Source organism: Mirounga angustirostris, unplaced genomic scaffold, assembly GCF_029215605.1.
Source record: "Mirounga angustirostris isolate CCGP_5_RB_7025 unplaced genomic scaffold, mMirAng1.0.hap1 SCAF_7, whole genome shotgun sequence".
In the NCBI taxonomy this organism is placed as follows: Eukaryota; Metazoa; Chordata; class Mammalia; order Carnivora; family Phocidae; genus Mirounga; species Mirounga angustirostris.
The window spans coordinates 126,441,488-126,464,268 of record NW_026991715.1 but is presented as its reverse complement, the minus strand read 5'-3'; the positions used below and the strand labels follow the sequence as shown (position 1 = coordinate 126,464,268).

Sequence of the window (22,781 nt, the reverse complement as noted above, 5' to 3'; positions counted from 1 at the left end):
AAATTTCCTTTATCAGGTTGAGGTAGTATTCTGTTAATTGTCTGCTGAGAGTTTTTATCATAAGTGGATGTTGAATTTTGTCATATGTCTATCTGCATTACTTGAGATAATCAGATTATTTATGCCTTTTGTTCTGATAATATGGTGAATTGTATGATTCATCTTTGATTGCTGAACCTACCTTGATTTCTTGGGATGTGTCCTACTTTCTCATAGTAGTAAATCAATGTGTTAATATTTTCTTGAGGAAATTTCAATATACATTCTAGGGAGACATTTATCCGTAAATTTCTTTTCTGTAATATTTTTGCCAGCTTTTGGTACCAGGGTTGAGCTAACTTCATAAAATAAGTTGGATAGGGTCTATTTCTATTGTATTTTCCAGAGTAATTTGTGTAGAATTGGTACTATTTCTTATATATTTGATAGAATACACCAGCATAGAACTATCTGGCATAGAGTTTTCTTAGTAGGGAAGTTTGTTGATAATAAATGTAATTCCTCTGAAAGAAATAGAGCTATTTAGATATTCAATTTCTTCCTTATTTGTACTTTTAGGCAATATCTTTTTCTTAGTGATTGCTCTAACAGTTATGATATTCAACCTTATCATAGTTTACTTAGAGTTAATATTGTACTATTTCATATATAAAATATAAGAAACTTACAACAATACAATAATATAGTTCCACTTATCACGTCCTATCCTATGCACTATTGTTATATATTTTTACATCTACCATACATTATAAATACCACAATGTTATAATATTTGTTTTAAGCAATCATTTATCTTTAAATAATTTAAGAGAAAGAAATATATATTGTCTTTCACATTTACCAAAGTATAGCCTTTCTGGTATACCTAGTTGCCTCCTATAGATCTGCAATTCCATATAGTATTATTGCCCTCTGATCTAAAGAATAAAACAAATTATCTCAATTTTTATTTATCTGGAAATATCTTCACTTGGCCTTCATTATTAAAGAATATTTTGTGCATGTAAGAATTCAAGGTGGACATATTTTTTTCTCTCTTTCAGAGTTTTAAAGATATTATTCCAGGGTCTTTGGTTCCTGTAGTTTCTGATCAGAAGTGATATTTTTCTCTAGATACTTCAAAATTTTCTATTTGTCTTTGTTTTTCAGCCATTTGACTGTGATGAGCCTAGGTATAGTTTTTTTCGGATTGATCCTGCTTGGATTTGCTGAGGTTCTTAAACATAAAAATAGACATTTTTGTTACATTTGGGAAATTTGGAGCCATTATTTTTTATCTATTTTTTTTCATCCAAGTACTTTATCTTTTCTTGTTCTGGAATTCTAATTACATATTTATTTATCCCCTTGATATCATCCTATACATCACTGAGCATTTGTGTTATTTCAGACTGAAAATTTGCTATTGCTCTATCTTCAAGTTCACTGATCCTTTCCTCTGCCATCTTCAATCTGCCATTAAGCCCATCCAATGCTCTCAGGGCATTTTTACAAATTTTAGATTTACTTGTCAGTTACAGTATTTTCATCTGGTTCTCTTTTACAGTTTCCACTTCTCCACTAACATTACACATCTATTCAATCATTATGACCATATTCTTTGTTTAGCCCTTGAACATATTTACAAAAGCTACTTTAAAATCCTTTTCTGCTAATTCCAACATCTGGTCACTTTAGGGTGGCTGCTTTACATTGACTGCTTTTTGTCTTGACTATGGGTCTCATTTTTCCTTTTTTAGTCATTTGTAATAGCTTTTGAATGTAGGAAGGCACTATTGGTAATAGGTTTTCTGGATTCTGTTAACTTCCTCTTCTGAATGTTAGTTTTAGCTCTGTTAGTTTGTTAACAGGACTGGATTAATCTTCAAATTCTCTTTTCTTTTGAGACAGCACCTAAAATCTCAGCTCAGTTCTTTCTAGAGCCATCTAGCTATTGTTAGCCCATGGTTTCCTTGGAGTCTCTTCCATCCTTGACAATTAAAGGGACATATAATGATATGAGCAGAGTTTATATGCAGATCTGGTGACTTACATCTCCACAGCTTCCTCATTTCTAGGCTTTTCCCCATAAAAATATCCAGCCATGCAAGCAGTCCTCTGACTTCTAAAGACAATAAAATTGTGGCTTCCCATTAGATTCTAGATGTCTATCACAGTGTGACCTGAGGAGTGTCATCAAACAAAGAAAAAGAAAAAAGCAGAAACAAAGATCTCATCCACCTTTTTTTAAAGGAGAAAGTTCCCTCTCATTTCTGCATATTTTTGGTTACTCTCTAAAGCTTTTAAATAGGATTTCCAAAAAATAGCTTGTCCAAGGTTATAATATATAATTATATATTAGAGGACTAGTATGATATAAGTTGTTCTGCTATTACTGGAACTCAAACTTATAATTTTTATTTAAAAAGTATAATGTGGAACTTTTTAAAAAAAGATTCTATTTACTTATTTGAGAGAGAGAGAGAGTGCACACGAGTGGAGGGAGGGGTAGAGAGAGAGGGACAAGCAGACTCCATGCTGAGCAGGGAGCTCAATCCCAGGACCCTGGGATCATGATCTAAGCTGAAGGCAGATGCTGAGCCAATTGAGCCCCTCAGGTGCCCCAATGAGGAGCCTTTGATGTTAGTTGTACAGTAGGTAACAATCTCTCTTCCTCATTTTCATGAAAGTCTGATCCTAATTGGGAAGAGGAAGTGACAGAAGTGACAGAGTTCAATTCCTAGAGCATAGCTATTGTCTGTTAAGGTAGGGAATATGGAAAGAAGGGTTGCTTTTAAAGTCTGTTGATGAGGTAAAAGTGGAGCACAGTCAAAATTACCTTTGAAAATCCCTAAATTACCCATTAAGTATTTATGGTTTTATGTATACAATCCTTTAGACTATTGTATCCTTTCCTTTAACTTTTTTTGGTCAATGTTTCTTTACAGGTTTTATTTTCTCAATTTATTTCTGCAGGACATCAAAAAGCGCAATTACCTTCTCATCTAAACAAAGTATTTGTTTTTCAATGATTGATTCTTAAAAAATAGGAATTTTCCATCTTTTTCATGAACATGCTTTGATGGTTCAGATTCAGTTGCATCTAATGCCTGAATATATCATCACTAGGTCTGATGGTAGCAAGAAGCCACATTATTTAATTCCCTCTCTCTCTTTCATAAGCACCTAACCATCTGCATACCTATGGACAGAGTTGAAGTCACACAACTAAAATGTACGTGTAATGCTATTCTATTGTATACAGAAACTCCTACTTGATTTAAGATGGTTCCCTTTTTGTTCCTACAGTGGGGCCCTTTTGAATGTAAAATGCCTGACTTTTGATAAACTGCAAGAGATGTATTTCATTAAGACAAAGAAATTCTTACTCATTGGAGACAGCGAAATACATGTGAAGCTTGGAGGAAAGAACATAACTTCCAAGAAATTGAACATAGTCAAGATAGGTAAGAAGTTGTATATAGGGGTATGATTGCTATTTGGGGATATATGAAGACACTGATTCTCTCTGGACTTTATGTTAAAAGTAGACAAATCATGAAAGCTATATTCAATAAAGAATAGCAAATCCCCTAATGGAAGGAATTTTTTAAAGAAATGAAAGTTGTGAAGCATATGCCACTAATTCTTACTACAAGAGAATTCTGAGGGTCTTCAAACTCAGCTATGAAGGATAGTGACTGCAGAAAGAGTTCATCTGTGTGAAGTTTCACTGGATCTGGGCCTCTGCCATCCACCAATGTATGTCCCTTCCTTCCTCATCTTACCTTCTTTTGAATTCCTTATAGTCTTCTTCCCACATACCCACCATATTCTGAGTGTGTTTTGTTAAATTATCAAGTTATTTTTAAAAGTAAATACGACTTCTGTATTAGAATTCTCCAGAGGAAACAGAACCAATAGGAGATATAGATAGATAGATAGATAGACAGATGATAGAGAGATGATAGATAGATAGATGATAGATAGATGGATAGATAATATGTAGATAGAGAAATAGATATGAAAGAGATTTATTTTAAGGAGTTGCTCATATGATTGTTGGGGCTGGCAAGTCTGAAATCTATAGGGAAAGCCAGAATGCTAGGAACTCAGGTAAGATTGGATATTTCAGTCTTGAGTCCAAATCCCATAGGGTAAGGTCATGGTCTGGAACCTCAAGCAGGGTCTCTATATTGCAATCTTGAAGCAAAATTGCTTCTTTTCGGGAGATCTCAGTCTTTGTTTTATTTTTTTAAGTTTATTTATTTATTTATTTAAGTAATCTCTACACATAATATGGGTCTTGAACTCATGACCCAAGATCAAGAGTGGCATGCTCTTCTGAGTGAGCCAGCAAGGCACCCTCAGTCTTTGCTTTTAAAGCCTTCATCTGATTGCATGAGGAGCACCACATTATGGAGGGTAATCTGTTTTATTCAAAGTGTACTGAGTTAAATGTTAGTCAAGTCTTAAAAAAAAATGATACTTTTGGACTAGTATTTGACCAAACAAGGCACCACAGCCTAGCCAAGCTGACACATGAAATTACTATCACATCTTCCTAAGAGACTTATTACTGAGAAGTGAGGCATAGCCAATGTAATGTGGCTTAGGATATTCATATTACAATTTGCCAAAAAAGATACAATAATTATATTTCAAATAAAATTATAATCTGAATCGGTAAACTCAACTACATGTTTCCTTTGGCTCTATATAATATCCATATACATAATAATATGAATTAGTAAATCCATTCAATTACCTGGTTGTAAGTCCATATTAATTACAAATTCACCATTTGGTTACCAGGCAAGTAAATCAAAGTAATCAGAAAGATTGGGAATATAGACATAAGAAGTTTTTTTTCCCACTACTTACAGATTATGACCCTGGGGTGAATAAAGTTCTTTTCAAAGCCTCAGAATGTCTAAGCCAATTACAATGCATCAGTGCAATAGAATAATAACTACCCACATTTATTCTACCTATGGGTATTTATAGATGAAACAATATACACAGGGGGAAATTGGCCAAAGTAATTGAAGAGATGCATTCTTTTGCTGGTTTTAAATACTATGACTCACTCTCTCTCCTTATTCTCAACCCTTTCTTCAGCACTCGAAAAGAAAATCAAAGGTAAGAGAGCAATACTCATTAGAGACAAGAAGGTGAGAAACTTTGAGTCTATCTTAGCTTTGCTTCACTAAATTGGTAAAATAGAGAGTAAAAGCAAAAGTTCTACCTGTGAATAATTATCCTGTAAAAAGGCAGAGATAGTGAAAAAGAGACTAGGCAGAGGGTTGTGCATGTTGTCCACATAGCAACATAGGCCACAACCTATGTGAGTACTATCTAAGAAAGTGGTAACAACAACAAGGTAATTCTGAGTATGGGACACAAGCAAGCTGGGTTTTGTCATTTGTAGACTAGGCTGTTATGGATGGATGGTTAGTGCACTGCACAAGAGCATGATATCTAAAGTTTACCACTGGAATTGGAAATATTTATTCGCTTTTCCGAGAACAGGTACAGAGTGCAGAGATTCTCAGTCTTCTGACAGATCCTGGCATTTTAGAAAGTGAGCATGTGAATACTCAGGACTCCAGGTGGCACCCTGTCCATCTGAATTCCCAAATCATACCCAGTGCTCTCAGAGGCCCATTTTCCATACCCCAGCAGAAACAAACCTAACAAGCCACATCTGAGGGTCTAAAGGAGAAAAGCAGTTGTGCTCACACCTGGTAGCATGGGCCCCTGTGAACTTGGAGTTATGAGCCTCGTGGGGCTTTGGAAAGCACCCGTAAGCAAGCAGGATGAGAGTTAGTGGAGGCATGTCGCTCAGTAGTACCTTCTTCTGGTTCTTAAGGTGATATTTCATTGGCAGAACTGTCATTTAATTGAATTTAAACTGGAAGCCCCTGATTGAGCCCTAGACCAGAGTTCCCCTGCAACCACCTGTCCCTCACTTCTCCTTCTTTAGGTGTGGTCCCTCTGATAAGGCTAGAGGGGCAGCTTCCTCCCTTCCCATTTGCCTTGGTGGGATAAATCTATATTATGGTTCAGATTGTTTCCAGAATAAATTAACTTATAAAAATTTTGCTTGAGGAATGAGCAACTTTTTCTAATGTGCTCAAAGACACCCTTTGGGCCAGAGACAGACCTATTTGGAGGATACCTGGACAAGCCAGTGTGAGATAATGGAGCACAGAAACAAAAGCTAAAATAAAGAAGAGCAAGCCTCAGAATCATACAGAATTGGATTTAAATACTATCAAACCATTTTATAGGAGCCTGAACTTAATTAACCTCTCTGAGACTCAGTTTCCTCATCAGTATAGCAGTAATTAGGGATTGTTGGTGGAAGCTTGTGTAAGTAAAGCACTTGGTGCTTAATAGGTATATAATCAATATCAGTCTGTTCTTCCCTTAATTCTTCCATGATTGGGAGTCCCTTGGGAGATGGGAATGAGGCAAGGAATTCAGTGTCAGAGGTTTCGTTGAGAATGTGAATCTTAATTATTCCCTTGAATGAAAAGTAGGAACTGGCTTGGCAGGTATAAAAGGTTGACAGGATTCTCTGTTGGTCTGTTTCTTTATACCCACCCGCCTTTCCCCTTGTTTCCCCAGAGCACCTTCCCTTTCTATAGTGCATCTAAGAGTAAAAAAGAATAAGCTCCCTCTTTTATAAGACATCAAAGGGCAAAGGAGACACTTCCTCTTTTTCAGGATCTCTGGGGCAATGCAAGGAAACCTTAGGTGGTTACCACTATGAGCAAGTGACTACAATAAGTGAGCCAAATTCCACCACGTGAGTTCACTTTACTGGGTCAGCAAGTCGGCCTTAAAGCCCAAGTCAGATAGCTTAGAATCCAGCTCAGTCTACAGAGGAAGAGTTTGATGAACACGTACTCTTCCATTAACAATGGGGTTAGCTTAGATTTTAGCCTATATGCTGCCCATCTCTGTCTGAGATCAGCTATGCAAAAAAGTGGCTGTCCCATCTTTAGACAGCTAACTACCACCCCAGGCTTTGGTGATAGAGCAGCTAAGAACCCAAGACAGGAAAGCCCCTGGAAAATGGTGGGGAGGCCACATGACACACATGCTTTTCAAGGAATTTAGTATCTTTATCTGGGTTGGTTCTGCCTAGAATAAAACCTATCTCCCTCCAATAGCATTTCATACATGGTGCGTGTGATCCTAAGAGGAATTTTGCATGGCAGGCAGACGGAAGAGACCGGAAAAGAATTTAGAGCTAATACAAACTAGACTGAAGTCACACTGGAAGTTATGAGCTTAGGGCCAGGATGCAGACCCTCAACTTCTACATAGCTGAGATGAGGTACAAGGCTCCCAGCTTACAATCTGATTTTATTGGAATAATGAGGACTCCAAGTTTAAATACTCCTGTTTTGGGGCTAGTTGGTAGCAAGTTCTCTAGTATTCAAAAGGCAAAGAGAATATGTTTTGGTGTAGAATTAGCACTAGCTGCTATAACAAATAAGCCCTAAAACATATGATATCTCAAACACCAGAATTTTATTTCTTGCTCACATAAGAGCCAAAATGGGTATTTCTAATCTGTGGGTGATGCTCCTCCAAGCAATATTCAGAGTTCCTCCCTCCTGTGGTCCCACTGTCTTCAACATATGACTCCAAGTGGTGGAAAGGCAATAAGCAAAGGGCCATACATGTAAGGTTTCTGGGCCAGGATGGGAGGTGGTGCACATCACTTCTCCCCACATTGTGCTCAAGACCGCACCCAACTGCTGGGGAGGCTGAAAAGTGTAGTCAGGCTGTGAACCAGGAAGAAGAAGAAATGGTTTTCTGAACTGTTGTTCAGTTACTGACCCAGAAAGAGAATGTGATGTTCAGAATAGATGAACTTTAAAAAGTGTAATTATTTTCTTGACTGCCCTATAGACTGACCTCCTTTTTTCCTTTCCAGTTAAACCTGAGGCTCCTTTTGACATAAGAGTCATCTATCGCGAGGGAGCAAATGACTTTCTGGTGACATTTAACACATCTCACTCACAAAAGAAGTATGTGAAAGAATTAATGCATGAGGTAGCCTATCGCCAGGAAAAAAATGAAAATGACTGGATGGTATGTAGATTAACTACATTTATCTATTATGACATTCATAAAGATGTATATATAAATATACTTAATAAGTAAATTTACATAAAATACACAAAATTATAAAATATATAAAACTATAAAATAAAAACTTAATGTTATAAATTTTATGGGCCCAGAGGTACATTCACCTGGGGAGGGCCCCTAGCAATTTTGTGTTCAAAATATACTTTTTCCTGAAAGGAGCTCCCCAAAGTATAAAAGCTTCAGGTTTCACAAAACCTAGATCTTCTCTGGGCCATCCCATTCTAGCTCTAATTTTTTTTTCTTGCTCTATTTTTTGTTTTTATAATGTTTCTAAATTATGCAGTTGATTAGCAATATAGATTAAGACCAAATCAATCCTCTTTATTTGGGGGGGGGTCTCAAAAAGTATACAACTCTCACTGGCAAATCAGGCGAAAACCATCACCAACTCATAGCCACAGTTTAGTTCACAGGAGTTATGGAAGCAGCCTGAAGGAAGGAGGGCAGTGGAATATTTTTCTTCATTTTTTTTTTTAAGCCTGAGTTCTTCATCCTCAAAGTAAAAAACTTCATTTGTATCATAATCTGGAGGATTATTTAGACTCCATGAGTCACTGTCGTTGGAATGGTCTGCTGTCCCTGAAATCTGTCTTGGGGAAAAGATGGGAGAAAAGTAGAGAGTCCCAGATTTTCAGGTTCCTCTGAACCTACTGGCTTAACTTCTGTCCTTTTCGTATCACATGAGCAAAAACCAGATGATGGCTTCTCTTTCTCAAGGTGAAAAGAGTATCTACTTATCCATACTGTTCCCTTTTCTCAGGCAAAGATTAGACTTCTTTGTCTGCAGCATGCTGCTGTACAGTACTTATATTAAGTGTAATGTCTGCCCTAAACAGCCTTCTCCCTCCTTCTACGCACCCACCGCACAAACTAGACTACGTTGATCCTGCCCTTTTGAGTCTTCATCTGAAAATTACACCAGTGGAAAAACACCTATAGTGGAGAAAGGAAGGATGTTGAATAAATGATACTGGGACAGTCAGTTCGCTTCTTGTGGAAAAAATTAAGTTAAATGCCTAACGCTCCATATTAAAAAATAAAATAAAAAGATGATTTAAGGAAATTATGTAAAAGTGAAACTCTAAACAAGGCAGAAAAAATATAGGTAAATGTTTATATAATCTTGAAATGAAGAATATTCTAAGCATAAAGGCAGTAAAAAAAAAAGCAAAAGATGGATACATGTGACTACATAAAAATAAAGGCTTATAAATGTCAGCACACACAATAATCAAAGTCATAAGGCTAATTAGAAATTAGGATTAAATTGTCACACATACAACTGACAGATGATTAATATCCAGCATATTTAAAGAGGTCTTATAAATCATTAAGAAAAGGACAAATGTAACAACAGAAAAATTAGCAAGAAACTTGGAAATGTCTCATAAATTAGAAATACATAAATTCAATAAATATATGAAAACTAATAATTGAAGAAGTATAAATATAACATAATAAAAAGTATAAATGTAAATAGCAATGGAATATTAACTTTTTACTGATCAAATTGAAAGATGCTTTTTTTTTCTTAAGGGTGATACACATTTTTGAAGATACTGTTGTCTCTGTATTGCTATTTGCAATGTAGGATGGTATCTTTCTAGAGAGAAATTATTCCTGCTCACTAACCCACCATTCCCTTTTATTTCCATTTGGAATGTGAAAGGGGAGAAGGAGAAAAAGAAAAAAAGAAAGAAATTGAATGTGGAAAGGAAGGTGGGAGCCTGGGAGTGATTTATATCCTCCTGGAGTGGGAGAACCCAGCTCACCTGAACAAAGACCCATGGTACTGTTGCCCTCCTTGACCACTGGTAGCATCATTTATGAGCTTACACATGGTCCTCCCCGTGTCATAGCTCCTTTTCCTAGTGAGAGTACCCATGTGACTAAAGGCACTCAACTTGAAATGATTCAGGGGATCTGGGCAGCACTTCTTTTTCAATCCTAAAAATGTAATGGCATGTTTTGCTCTTTAGTGTGTGAACTTATCCAGTACAAAGCTGACCCTCCTACAGAGAAAGCTACAACCTGATGCAATGTATGAGATTAAAGTCCGGTCCATCCCTAATGCCAACTATTTTCAAGGCTTCTGGAGTGAATGGAGTCCAACTTTCCACTTCAGAACTCCAGAGATCACAGGTGGGAAGTGACCGAAGAGTCTTTGTGCCCTGCATAGTGCTTTGCCTGTCAAAGTGTGTGAGCAAGAGTAAGAGCCAGAGAGGGGAAATGAACCCACAAGTTAGGACTCCTGGAGGGCATTCTTTTACTGTCTTTAGAGAATGACCTGCCATCTTTGCCCCTTTGGGGAAGAACAAGGAAGTGGTGGGAGCGGGGCCCTTAGTCGTTGATTAAATGACTCTACTGGTACCATCAATGACTCTATTGACCTAGGTGCCCGTGGGAATTGCTACTAATTCTGAACAAAATGCCCACCTACTACCTCCACTTTATCAACTTAGATTGGAATCCCAATGGCTGGTCTCTGTAAAGGCCCTCTAGGGAACACCTTTGGTGATGGAAGATGGGCAAGCAAGTGCTGCTCTTCCATGTCTCCTTTTTCAGAATAACAAAGATATCCATGTGGTCTAGGAAGAGAGAATTACCAGAAAAAACAAAGAACATGGCTCAGGCAGGCCCCTGAGGAACCAAAACACTGCACACATACCTTCTCTTTGAGGTATGAGGGGAATCGTTCTGCCATCCCAGCCTCCCATTCTCAGACGGGAAATTTCCGAGTCTGCAATGTAGAGCATCCACATCATCATTCTCCTATTGGGCTTCCTTCTCTTGGTGGTAGGAGTTGGGGAGAGATTGCTGCCAGCCATAAATGCCTGGTCACTTTTATATTTCAAGTGACAGATGTTCTAGACCTGGTCACCCAATTCAGTGCCACTTACTGAAGCCAAAATTCCTAGTGCATAAAGCTAGTGTATCATCCTATTCACTGGAGAGCGACTTTGAAGAAATAATAAATGGTCCTAAGTTACTAAATAAATTCAAAGTACCCTGAAAGCCTCCCCCACTGCATGGTTAATGATTGCTAACCAAGATCTATCCTTACATTCCAGGGAGGATGGATCCTGTTTTACTAACTATTAGCATTCTGAGTTTCTTCTCTGTGGCTCTGATGGTCATCTTGGCCTGTGCGTTATGGAAAAAAAGGTGAACTTTAACTAATCAAGAGGATGGTTACATGGAGCCCCAGACAGTTGGAGCTCTAACCCTATTTACTGATGAGAAAACTACAAAGGGGAATAAGGCATTTCAGGGATTACAGTGCCCACACTCCTCCCTAGCCTGGGGAACTGGTGAATTTCAACAGTTAATTTCATAAAGCGTTGAAAATATGTAAATTAGACATAGGGCAAACCCTCCTCCCCAACTTTTTCTCCTAAAGAAATAGGAACTATGTCTCCAAAATGTCTGGGTGGCTGGGGGTACCCAGGGAAAGTGCAGAATGTATTTGAAGGCTTGAATTTCAACACATGACTTCATGGGACTTTTACATTCTACCCCATGACAGAGCCATGTTTGCTTCATTATAAAAATGATCCTTTTGACACATACCTTCAGGTTATTAATAGTCTAGGAAGACTCCCACAGCACAGTGCCACATATTCTCGTGAGACTCCAACTTGAAAAGAACATCCTAAAGCAATTTCCCTGGGTGACTTAGATAATATTCTTCATCTCCACCAGAATAAGAGCAGAGGAGTTGCTGCCAGTAGAGAGGAGGAATAAGATGACAACACCTATATTAGGAGTAGATGAACAGGGTGAATGTTGGTTCCATAGCTACACCATTGCCAAACCCTCACTGTTCCTCTTCCCCAGGGCTCTCTCCCAGAGGTGTTCACGGAGATCACTGACAATAACCCCTCTGTGAATCGATAGGACACTGGGGCCCAGGGAAAGCAAGTCACTTGTCCAAGCTCACCCACCTATAGTTGTGGCAGAGCCAAGACTACAAACCTGCTCTTCTGATTTCTGGCTCAGAATGAGTGGAAAGACCTACTGTGCGTGCTCCCTCACCATTCATTTCCTCTCTGTCAATGTCCTCTTATTTCAGAATTAAACCTATTGTGTGGCCCAGCCTCCCCGATCATAAGAAGACTCTGGAACAACTGTGCAAGAAACCCAAAAAGGTGAGTGCTTCTGGTGCTTCTACCACAATGTTGGAGGCATCCCAGTAGCCAAGAATGATATTGCAGGATAGGGAAGAGTTCAACCATAAGTTTTGGTCTTTTGTGCACCCCAGGACTAGGGTCCCTCATGAGATCCGGGCTGTACCTCCCTAGAGGTAGGAAACTAAAATGAGATACAAGTCTCAGAAGTCTCCTGGGCTTCCCCAGGGCGGGAGGGCATAGCCAGTCACTTCAGACTCTGATGTGTTAGAGTGTCTCCAGAGGCAGAGTCAACTAGAACATGTGGGTAATTTTCTGACATCCTCTGGTAGACCCCTGTCAGAAAGTTCTTTACATCCTCCCATGAACTGAACCTTTGCTCGTGTGTCCCTTTGGAGCATTCTAAATGCCTTTTCTCTTTTCTGGTGCAGAATTTGAATGTGAGTTTCAATCCTGAAAGCTTCCTGGACTGCCAAATTCATAAGGTGGATGGCATTCAAGCTAGAGATGAAGCAGAAAGCTTTCTGCAACACACTTCTCCTTCACAACTAGACGAGTCTGAGAAGCAGAGGCTTGGAGGGGGTATGCAGGGCCCCATCTGGCCATCGGAGCATGCAGCCATCACCCCAAAAGCTTTCAGAGGAGATTCACCCTTTGGATGCCTGGCTGGGACCATCAGTATGTGTGAGGCCCTTGTGCAACCCTCTTCCAGGTCCCCAGACTGCAGGGAAGGCTGCAAGAATGGGCCTCATGTGTACCAGGGCCTGCTGCTTGGCCCTGGAACTACAAATAGCACCGTGCCCACTCCATCTACTTTCCAGTCAGGAATCCTGACACTGAACCCAACTGCCCAGGGACAGCCCATGCTCACTTCCTTGGGATCAAGTCAGGAAGAAGCATATGTCACTATGTCCAGCTTCTACCAAAACCAGTGAATTGTCAGAAACACAGGACTGGAACCATGATGACCCACAAAGATGACTAAGCTCCTACTTACTTCCCCTTGCAGCACAAAGAAGAAAAAATTAATGCCAGCCCTCCATATAATCTACAGGATTCAGAAACATAGCTTGGACCACTCCTCCCCACTCCAGGGCATTTGGCTTGAGGCAGGAGCACTCTGCTTCAGGCAACCCAAATTAGTCCATTATTTCAGAAAGAAAAAGAAGCAGGAAAGAATTAAAGAAAGGATAAGGGAAGAGGAGGGAGGGGGATGGAAGGCAGGAGGAGGGCAAGGGAAGACAGAGGGAAAGGAGAACAGCGCTGATAGCTACCATTACTAGGACTCACTGTGTATCCTGTGCTCTACACAGCTTGTCTCCCTGCATCTTCATGGTAATCCTGGGCACTGGGGCAATTGTTATTATTATTATTATTATTCTCTTTTCTAATAGATGATGAAACTGAGGCTTGGGGGCGTTAAGTAACCTGTCCACTTTGTCCCCACTCAGCGTGGAGTTTGATGGCTGGAGTCTAACTGTGGTTTCCCCCGCCAAGCCATATGCCTTCCCCTTGACTGGAGGCTATCCCATTCACAAGTGCCAAACCTCACTAATAACGAACGGGTGACTATAAAATTTATTGTTCAAATTGGGTCACTTTTGAAAGTGAAAGGGGAAATTATAAATACTCATTCCAGTACAAGCAGCATAAGCCAGGATTTTCCTAGACACATAGGGACATGGCCACCAAAATGAGAAAAGGCTAAGAGAAAGAAAGGGTCATATAGTATGTGAACTACCATGACCAGCCATGTCTACGGAAACTGAAGAAGGCAAGAAAAAAACACGAATTCTATTTGATTTTGTTTTTTCTGAAAAAGGAGAAGCCCAGAATTTCTATTGTTAGTTATCAAGGGCATGATTCTCTTGCTACCACCACTCAGCTGCATCCACCGATAATAGAAGAATCTGTTGCCAGCTCTGGACACAGGGGCATTTGAGCAATAAGCCAGGAATAACTTTATATCTGTGTAGAGACTGCCCCAACCCAAATGTGTCTACAGACTGTCCTGAGTTTTATGGCCTTGTATCTTGCCACAAGCTTCAGGGAGAACTATAAGCATATGCAGTGAATGAGCCCGACTTGGCCCTGTTCTTGAAGATAAAGAAGATCTGACATGTGTCCTCTTGCATTTCTTGGTCTAGATGAATTTCTAGTGACTATCTCAAACCAAGTCAAGGCAGCTGAGAAATTGCAACCCAGGGGAGAACAGCAGAGTCCTCTCCCACAGGCCTCCAGCCCTTGGGTACATGCAGAACCACACAGGGCAGCTGAGGCACAGGAAATCATGAAGGGCATAGATCCAGGGTTTGGCTTGGTTTTGTTCAGGGGTTTGTTGCTGTTGTTGTTGTTGACATTTTGTATCTTTTTGTTCTGTTTTTAGTTTGTTGGGGGGTGACCTGTTTTTGATTTTCTTGTTTGTTTTGTTTTGTGATATCTGGGAAGGGGTTTTAAATTTTGTTGAACAGATCTTATCTGCTGGCTTAGAGGCCTAATGATAATAAGATCATTTATTCTTCCATTGGACATTGTACTTTCCAAATCCTTTTCTCTGAATCAGTAGTGGTGAATATAATCTCACATTCCCTTAGATTTGCTTAGTGCTTTTGTGATTTTCAAAGCATTTCCATAAGCATTATCCCTTTCATTTCCTTGACAAGTATTTATGGGTAGGCTGCTATGTGCCAGCCACAGAGTTGGGTGTAGGGTATCTAAGACAAATAAAGTTGGGGGCCTTATAAAGTGGAAAAATCTAATGAAAGTGGCAGCTTTGTAAACAAATGATTATAATCACACAAAGTGCTATAATAGAGGCATGTTCAAAGTACCCTGTTGAAGACAATCAAGAAAAAATGCCAAAAAAGTGATACACATCTACGGGGAGGAAAAGCCCAGAATCTGTCTGGTGTGTCAGCAGCAGAAGACCTTTTCCACCAGGTGGACATGTGTTCTTTACCTTTTGTAGAAATGGGAACCAGGTCTCAAAGAGGAGGTCATCACAGAAAACCTCATGCGAGCCTGGTTCTCTTGTACCTTATCCACAGAAGTCCCATGAAGTGTGTCGTTAGCTTTGACTTATGGGAAAATTGGGGCACAGAAAGGACAGGTAAGTTATTCCACCTTAGGTGTGAGGTCAGGACTGAAAGCCAGAAGTTTGTTTCCCTGACATAGTAGACAATATCTCAAAGAAATGAGGGGATAAGTCTAGAGGAAGATCCAAGTCACTCCAGCTCTAAAATCCCGTGTTTCAGTATTGTTGGGCACAGATTATCATTTGAATTTCGTGTGTGAATGTCTGTCTGTTACTGGAGGAATTTAAAATCCATGTATTATCCTCTTATAATCATAACTGCTGCTCATGTGTGATCTTATACTCAGGAACATTGAATAATATCAGATTACAAGTCCGTTTTGACCAACCCTCTTTTGGATTTCATTAAGAAAGAAAAGCTGGTGAGAGACAACGCAGAAGGCAGTGATGTAAACTGCTAGATCTATATAGTGTGAAATGAGAGCTGTTAAACAGGCAGTTCATTTGGTCAATTCAACAATCCTGGCTGGACCTAGAGAGTCTTGGCTTATCCAACTGATTTTCCACTAGCCATTGCCTCTCCTGTCCTTCTGGTTTCCATGGAAACTGGCTTCAGAAAAGCCAAAGATGGACTATTTCAGATGCGCCTACTTGTGTTTTCATAGCACTTCTAGAGGGGCTAGAAGACGAAACTGACTGGAAAGGTGGTGAGAATATGTGGTAAGACAACTGGAATGGGACAGATCCGATGGTATTTGTGTCAGCTCAGTGGTTTTTCTTTGGGATTATTCTAAAAACTCTCTAGCATTCACTACAGTGAAGGTCTCTGATTGGACCGTGTACCTCCCATGTGCATTACAAACATTTTTGCAGAGCTGCTAAGTATCTAAGTATCCAGTGTGTGTTACCATCTCATATTTAATTAAATGCTATGGAACTCTCTGTGCCTGTGCTTGTCTTCTGTGAGGAATAGGGGCAGAATGGGCCACAATTCTCCCCAGCCACTGAACACATTCTGGTGTCATTTGCTGTCATTTTATATACGGATCTTCAGGGAAAACTCACTCAGTGATTAAGTAATGAATTAACAAATTAAGGAATTAACAGCAATTTGTTGAGTATCTGCTTTGCGTTCCTTTGTTCTGTGCTAGGCACTGGAGTTACAGAGATGAGATGCACAGTTTCCAGCTCACAGTCACTGGGGGGCAAATACACATAGGAACAGTCACAATGTCATATCACAGCCTTGAAGGCAAATATCATCAGGGTTCTCAGTTGAAGCGATCAAAACAAATTTGGGCTGATTTGAGCAGAAAGGGGATTTAAGAAAGGCTACGAGAGTCCTCCCAGAATCCAGAATATCTGAGAGGATCAAGGAACCAAACATGGAGTTCACAAAGCCACCCTTTCTTTCTAGCACTGGCACCCCCAGAAACTGAAGTCAGCCTTCTCCACTGCCACCACCAGCACCCCAGAGCAGACTTGGCCGCAGTGTCCAGCAGCTTCATGTCACTGGAGCCTGCGGTTGGGTGTAACTATGCCTAGCTCAGGTACCTGGGCTCAAGCAATGGGAAGCAGAGAGGAGAATAGCTGGTGTTTGCACCCTCTACAGTAAGAGGTTGCATCTTGTAGAGTGGGGCGGTCCCCAAATATAAGAATGAGCTGCTGCTGCTGGCTGAGGAAGGAAAAAGTAACAAACAAACCAGGAGAGGCGATGTGAAGGAAATCACACTTGATGTGGCAGTGCATAGTAAACAGGAATGTGCCAGATACAGGAGCCTGGAGGACATTTCCTGGCAGAGGAAACTGCTCAAAGTCATGGAGTTGTGACAGAACATGGGATGTTAGGGGAGTTACAGATACAATAGGTGATGTCTCCTTGCCCAGTAGGGTGTTGGTTGTTCCCCAAAGTCAGACATAGGGCACTTTTATAAAACATAATACAGTTCTGACTGGAACACTTTATTTTAATTAAAAACATCTGACTGTATGTCTATTCACCACTCATTTGTAACCAGGCCAAAGCTGCTCCTTTGGGTTGTGAGTTGTTGACCATAGCTTCACATCATCTTTCTTTGGTAAAGCACACTGCAACACATCATCTACTCTTTCTAGCTTTGCTTTCTTTAAGATGGATAAGGACTTTCAAACACTTACAAAAAAAAAAATCTAAGTGTAGATGTCTAACTTTTTAAAGGTATTCTCCAGCCCAATGTCATGCCATCATGTTTTCAACCCTGTGGTATTCTTTCAACATGCCTTTGTCAGGTTTTTTCAAACCATTGAAGGTAGTTCTCATGGATCCACATCAGTCTTTCTTTGCATACTCATACTTTATCAGCCTCATAATATGATCACAGTAACAGGTCCAGTTGGCCTAAACAAGTCTGGAAAATGCAGGACTGACTTGAGTGAGTTTATTTCTCACTTGGTGGGTACGGAGTGCACTAGGAGATAACCTGCTACCGGGCAAGTCTCAATGTAGGTGTCAGTGTATCCCACAGAGAGAATGAAGAGTGCTGGGTCATTCGGCAGGTGGTTCAGTGGAAGCCATCCACAGGCAGAGAGTCTGCTGAGCAGTGGTTAAGATGGCACTTGGCAGAATTAGTGGGGACCAATGGTTAAGCGTTTGACATGCCAGTCCCAGAAGTTTTGATTTAGTCTTCAGGGGGTGGGAGTACCTGGGAGGATTTTAATCAGGGATGTGGCATAATAAATTTCATGTGTGTATCAGGGTTTATGGAGGAATCCTATAACACCTTATGCTTACCTCTATCATCACCACATTGATTTGGCATTACCTAATCTGACTCCCCTATGGGCTTCTAAGTACTCTGGCAGAGAGAACTGTGACTTATTAGGGGTGGATGTGTGCTGTTAAACACAGTACCTAAGATCCAGAAGGCACTCAATCATAACATGGAATGAATGAATCAGCATGTTAGTGAATGATATTGTATTAGTCAGTGTGCTTTCTCATCACCATCCAGGATATAATGATGCCAGGCTAGGATGCTCAGAGGCAGGCACTGCATCCCTGAGAGAGTAGCACATCTGGGCAGCCACGTGTAAGGAGTCGGTTGTCTTCCCCATCCACAGTTACCTCCCCAGCTGCACTCTTAACCACTGTAACCACAAATGTGGGGAAACAATAGGGTGGGGGAAAGAATTTTCCAAAGCTTCATTTCTCTGGTGAATATCTGCATTTAATTTTGTTTATTCACTTATTTGGTTTATTTTTGATGCACATTGCAGTCTAATTTAACTTTACATCTTAATGGCTTGTGGCATTTGTATGGGATTTGTGTATAGCTTGCAATGAGGCAGCTGTTCAGGCAAAGAAAGTATGATACATAAAACTTGGTGGGTCAGAGGAATACATTAACACTCACAAAGCAACTGGTGAAAACAAATGTGAAGCAAACAACACATGAAGCCCCTGAGGTTTGAAAAATAAAATTTTAATGCTGACTTCTGCAGAAACACTTGAGTTGGACCCCTCAACTGTAAATTATGAGGGTCAATTCCTTTCTACTGTGGTAAAGATTTCTCAGTGAGAAGAGAACTCACAGAGGCTGAGAAGGACTTTTTCTTTTTTTATGACAAATTAGTTGCTGCAAAGTATGAATTGGACTAGTCATTAAACAAAAAGGATAAATAATCAGAAAATATTTTAATATTAAGCTAGAGACACTGTTATCCATTGGTAACAGTGAAATATTTCCTTTATAGTTTAAGGAATAATTAGTTTTGATAAAAATTCAATAAGTGCTCTTCCATGAGACTGATGGATATACTATCAAGTCCCTTTTTTACACATCAATAAACTTTCATGGATTTAAATGTGAGGGTGCCAATGCAGATTTGAGTGATGCTTAGGATTAATTTTTTTAATAAAAAAAAAACTTCAGTAAAATAAGAATAGAATATAAGCCAGGGTCATGCTCAATGGTGAAATATTAAAAGTACTCCACTAAACTTAGAAATAAAACAGAAGAAATTCCACTGTCACCACATTTAACATTCTTGAAATGCTAGAAAATGCAATTAGACAAGGAGAAAAAGTAAGAGGCATAAATATTAAACAGGAGGAAACTAAATGATTATTATTGGCAGATGAAATGATTGCATATCTGGAAAACACAAAGGGATCAAGTAAAAAAATACGCTAAAAGACTTCATTAAGGTCTCTGATTATATTTCCATATGTTGAATTATTTCTTTAAATCTTCATTGAATATTTATTAAAAACTAATACTTGCTTATTCCTCAAAATTCAAGAAACACAGATATATATGACAAAGCAAGTAAAAGACCTCATTCCCTAATCCCACTGCTCAGAAATAATCATATTTAATAAGCAATGTGTAGTTTTCCCCATCATATACATATGTACATATGCTATTGTTCTAAATATCATATGGAAAAATTCAAGAAGAGCCTGCACAAGTCTGGAGAAGAAAAGAATTGAAAAGAAACTAACTATATGAGTGATTTTGACATTTATTCATTTTTTAAAGACAATATAAATTACATTCGACAAAATGACAAAAATTTTCAGTGCAAAAAGCTACAAAGTTACTTGCCTAGAAATTATAGATATCCCTGGTTAGATTTTCCATTTTTCTTCTTCTTTTCCTTTTTTTAAAATTTTTTGTTTTTTGTTTTTTGACAATCATAGACATAAACATAGAGAACCTATGTGTCCAGATCTAGATACTTATAAAAATTTCATTTACTTCTAATTAGTGGAGAAAAGGTAGATTATTTAATAGAGATTAGAACAATACACTAGCCATTTATAGATAAAGGGGCAAGTATTAACCGACTTCTAAAATAAATCCAACATAGATCAAAGATATAAATAATTTTTAAAATGAAAACAAATATGCTAGAAAACATGGGCAAATCATTTTATACTCTTTGGATGTGAAAAGCATTTCTAAAAAAGGCACAAAACCCAGAAACCATAAAAGAAAAAGAGTGATACATTTGAGTATGTAAAATTTAAAATATTGGTAATTCCTTTATTGAATAAAAAAAATACATACAAAAAAAGAAAAGATAAAAATAAACTTGAAGAATATAGTAACTACAAGACAGGCAAAGTGCTAATATCCTTAGTATCCAGAGTCTTACAAATCAATAAGCAAAAATGAATAATTTAAGAGGAATATGGACAAAGCACATTAGGAGAGGGTTCACAAAAGTGAAATTTATTCTAAAAATATGAAGTATGCTCACTCTCATTCAGAATAAAAAGTGCAAATGAAATAATAAAAATTTTTTGCCTATTAGATTGTGAAACACTTTCTCCTGTATGGGAACTCTGAAACATAAGGTAAAGCATGTGGATAGGAAAGGGATAAAGAGTTGAGACAGTAATGCACCTCCTTCAGTCAAATATGAGGATAGATATAAGGCCACATTTACAGGGCAGCACAGATGTTGTCCCTTTCTGAGGAAGCTCTCCTGTCCCATCCATAAAGCAGCAGGCCACAGACACCTTCTTCCATTCCTTAATGAAATGGCTTTGTCTATACCTGTACTGGGAATTTTGGGGGAAAGAGAAGTGGTTGAGCAGTGGAAGGATTTCAATATTCATAGATCCCTTAATCTAATAGCAACAAATGTAGACATTTCTCATATGAATTTTTAAGTGGGAGAAAACACACACACACACACTCACACTCCTTTCCTAAGCATGAAATTTAATTTTTTCCCTTCAGTATGATTGACCCAGCTAAAGTCATGTGTGCAACCCTGGACCAATGACAGTTACTAGAGAATGCCATGCACTAATTGGGTTGGAAACGGCTCACTCTCTGGACCAGGGGATGAGATAGGTACCTAGACAAAATAGGGATGAGATGAATGAAATAAAGGATGTTAGAGAAGCAAACAAAAGTGTCTACTACAAAAGATATTTTTTTAAAGATTTTATTTATTATTTATTTATTTATTTTAGAGCAAGAGAGAGAGAGAGATAGTGAGAGAGAGAAACAATGCACAAGTGGGGGAGCGGCAGAAGTAGAGAGAGAATCTCAAGCGGACTCCCCGCTGAGGATGGATCCCAACACAGGGCTCGATCTCAGGACCCTGAGATCATGACCTGAGCTGAAACCAGGAGTCAGACACTTAACCGACTGAGCTATTCAGGCACCCCAGAAGATCTTTTTTAAAAGTATATTTAGAGAGAAGATAGAATAGTAGAGTTAGAATATGCTTAGAAAAAACTCTAGAAGGCAAAGCTCCAAAACGTTTTCAGTCGTTATTATTAAGAAGAAGAATGGAATGATAAATGGAAATATAAAAGTAAGAGACTTTTCAATTACTGTTTTTGTTTTCTTTTCCTTTTGGAAGGGAGTGTATATGTTTTATTATTATAATAAAAATAATTAAAATAATAAAATGTTTCTCAATATAATTCTTACTTGGAATTAAAACTTTTATTTTTTTCTGTAAAGTTTATTTTTCTAGAATAACATTGATATTGACTTATTCGATTAAAAATGAGATTCTGCTGTTCTAGAGTCATAATCTGATTTCTTCTTTGTGTTATGGGTGACACAACAGTGAACTTCAAGATGCCCTATCCTCCCATCTTTTAAATAATTTCTGAATTCCAAATGATTTCTGAATTCCACCACAGTTCATTGAGCACCTCTTGTGTGCAAATTGCAGGGATAGGTGCTATGGAACAAGATGAAATTGTAACGGGGGCCCAAAGGTGCAAGAGCACCTGGCTCCAGGGGTCCCAAACAGAACAGGTTCAGCCACTCACCACTGACAAAATCCAGTAGTGAAACAAGAAAAGAATTTATTTCAGCGAGGCCAACACTAGGAAGACAGAGGACTAATGGCCAAAGGCTGTCTCCAAAGTGCTGAAATACTTCTAGGTTTATATAAGGAAAATGTGGGACAAAAGTTGGTGGGTATGTTTAGGTGAGCAGTAAAGATCAGGTCAATCATTGCTCCAGGGTCAATCCTGCGGGGTCTTGCTAGTATAGGGCAATTGTTATTGCTTGAGGGGGTGGTTTCGGTTCCCAACATGGGATACTTTGCCTGCCAGGTCTTTTGCCTGAGTTAAGAGATAAGTTGGAAAAAAGAACGTAATTAGTTAGAAAGTACAGACTGAGGTCAAAATGGAGATAAGTAAATTCATGTTTCAATATGACATGTCTCTATGGTTCACATCTCTTCTTCTTTACCCTATCTCCTATACTGTCTTGGTGAAAATCTCGTAATCCTGCCAAATGCTGTCCATATAAATTTTTGCTGTCCTTTATAGGTGCTTGGCAGCGCTCTCTCCCTTCCAATGCCTTCCATGATTCCTGCCAAACCTTCACCTCTCCAAGTCCCTCCATTAAACCTCAGCCCTTCTCATTCCCAGCAGGTATTTTTGCCTTTACTTTGAGAAAATTGGGTCACGACTCTTTTTCCTCTCTTCTTATTTCCATCTACAAGTT

At 38.9% G+C, this 22,781-nt stretch overlaps 1 protein-coding gene across 1 annotated transcript in view; it reads left to right on the top strand.

The window, feature by feature from the left end:
* Nucleotides 1–16,245, top strand: part of IL7R (interleukin 7 receptor) — a 28,310-nt gene extending 12,065 nt beyond the window's left edge. Inside the window, exons 3-8 of the mRNA XM_045862456.3 lie at nt 3,289–3,446; nt 7,934–8,091; nt 10,131–10,300; nt 11,227–11,316; nt 12,224–12,299; nt 12,710–16,245. Coding sequence (XP_045718412.1) covers nt 3,289–3,446; nt 7,934–8,091; nt 10,131–10,300; nt 11,227–11,316; nt 12,224–12,299; nt 12,710–13,213 — 1,156 coding nt within the window. The 3' untranslated portion in view covers nt 13,214–16,245. The remainder of the gene's footprint in view (nt 1–3,288; nt 3,447–7,933; nt 8,092–10,130; nt 10,301–11,226; nt 11,317–12,223; nt 12,300–12,709) is intronic.
* Nucleotides 16,246–22,781: the final 6,536 nt, after the last annotated feature.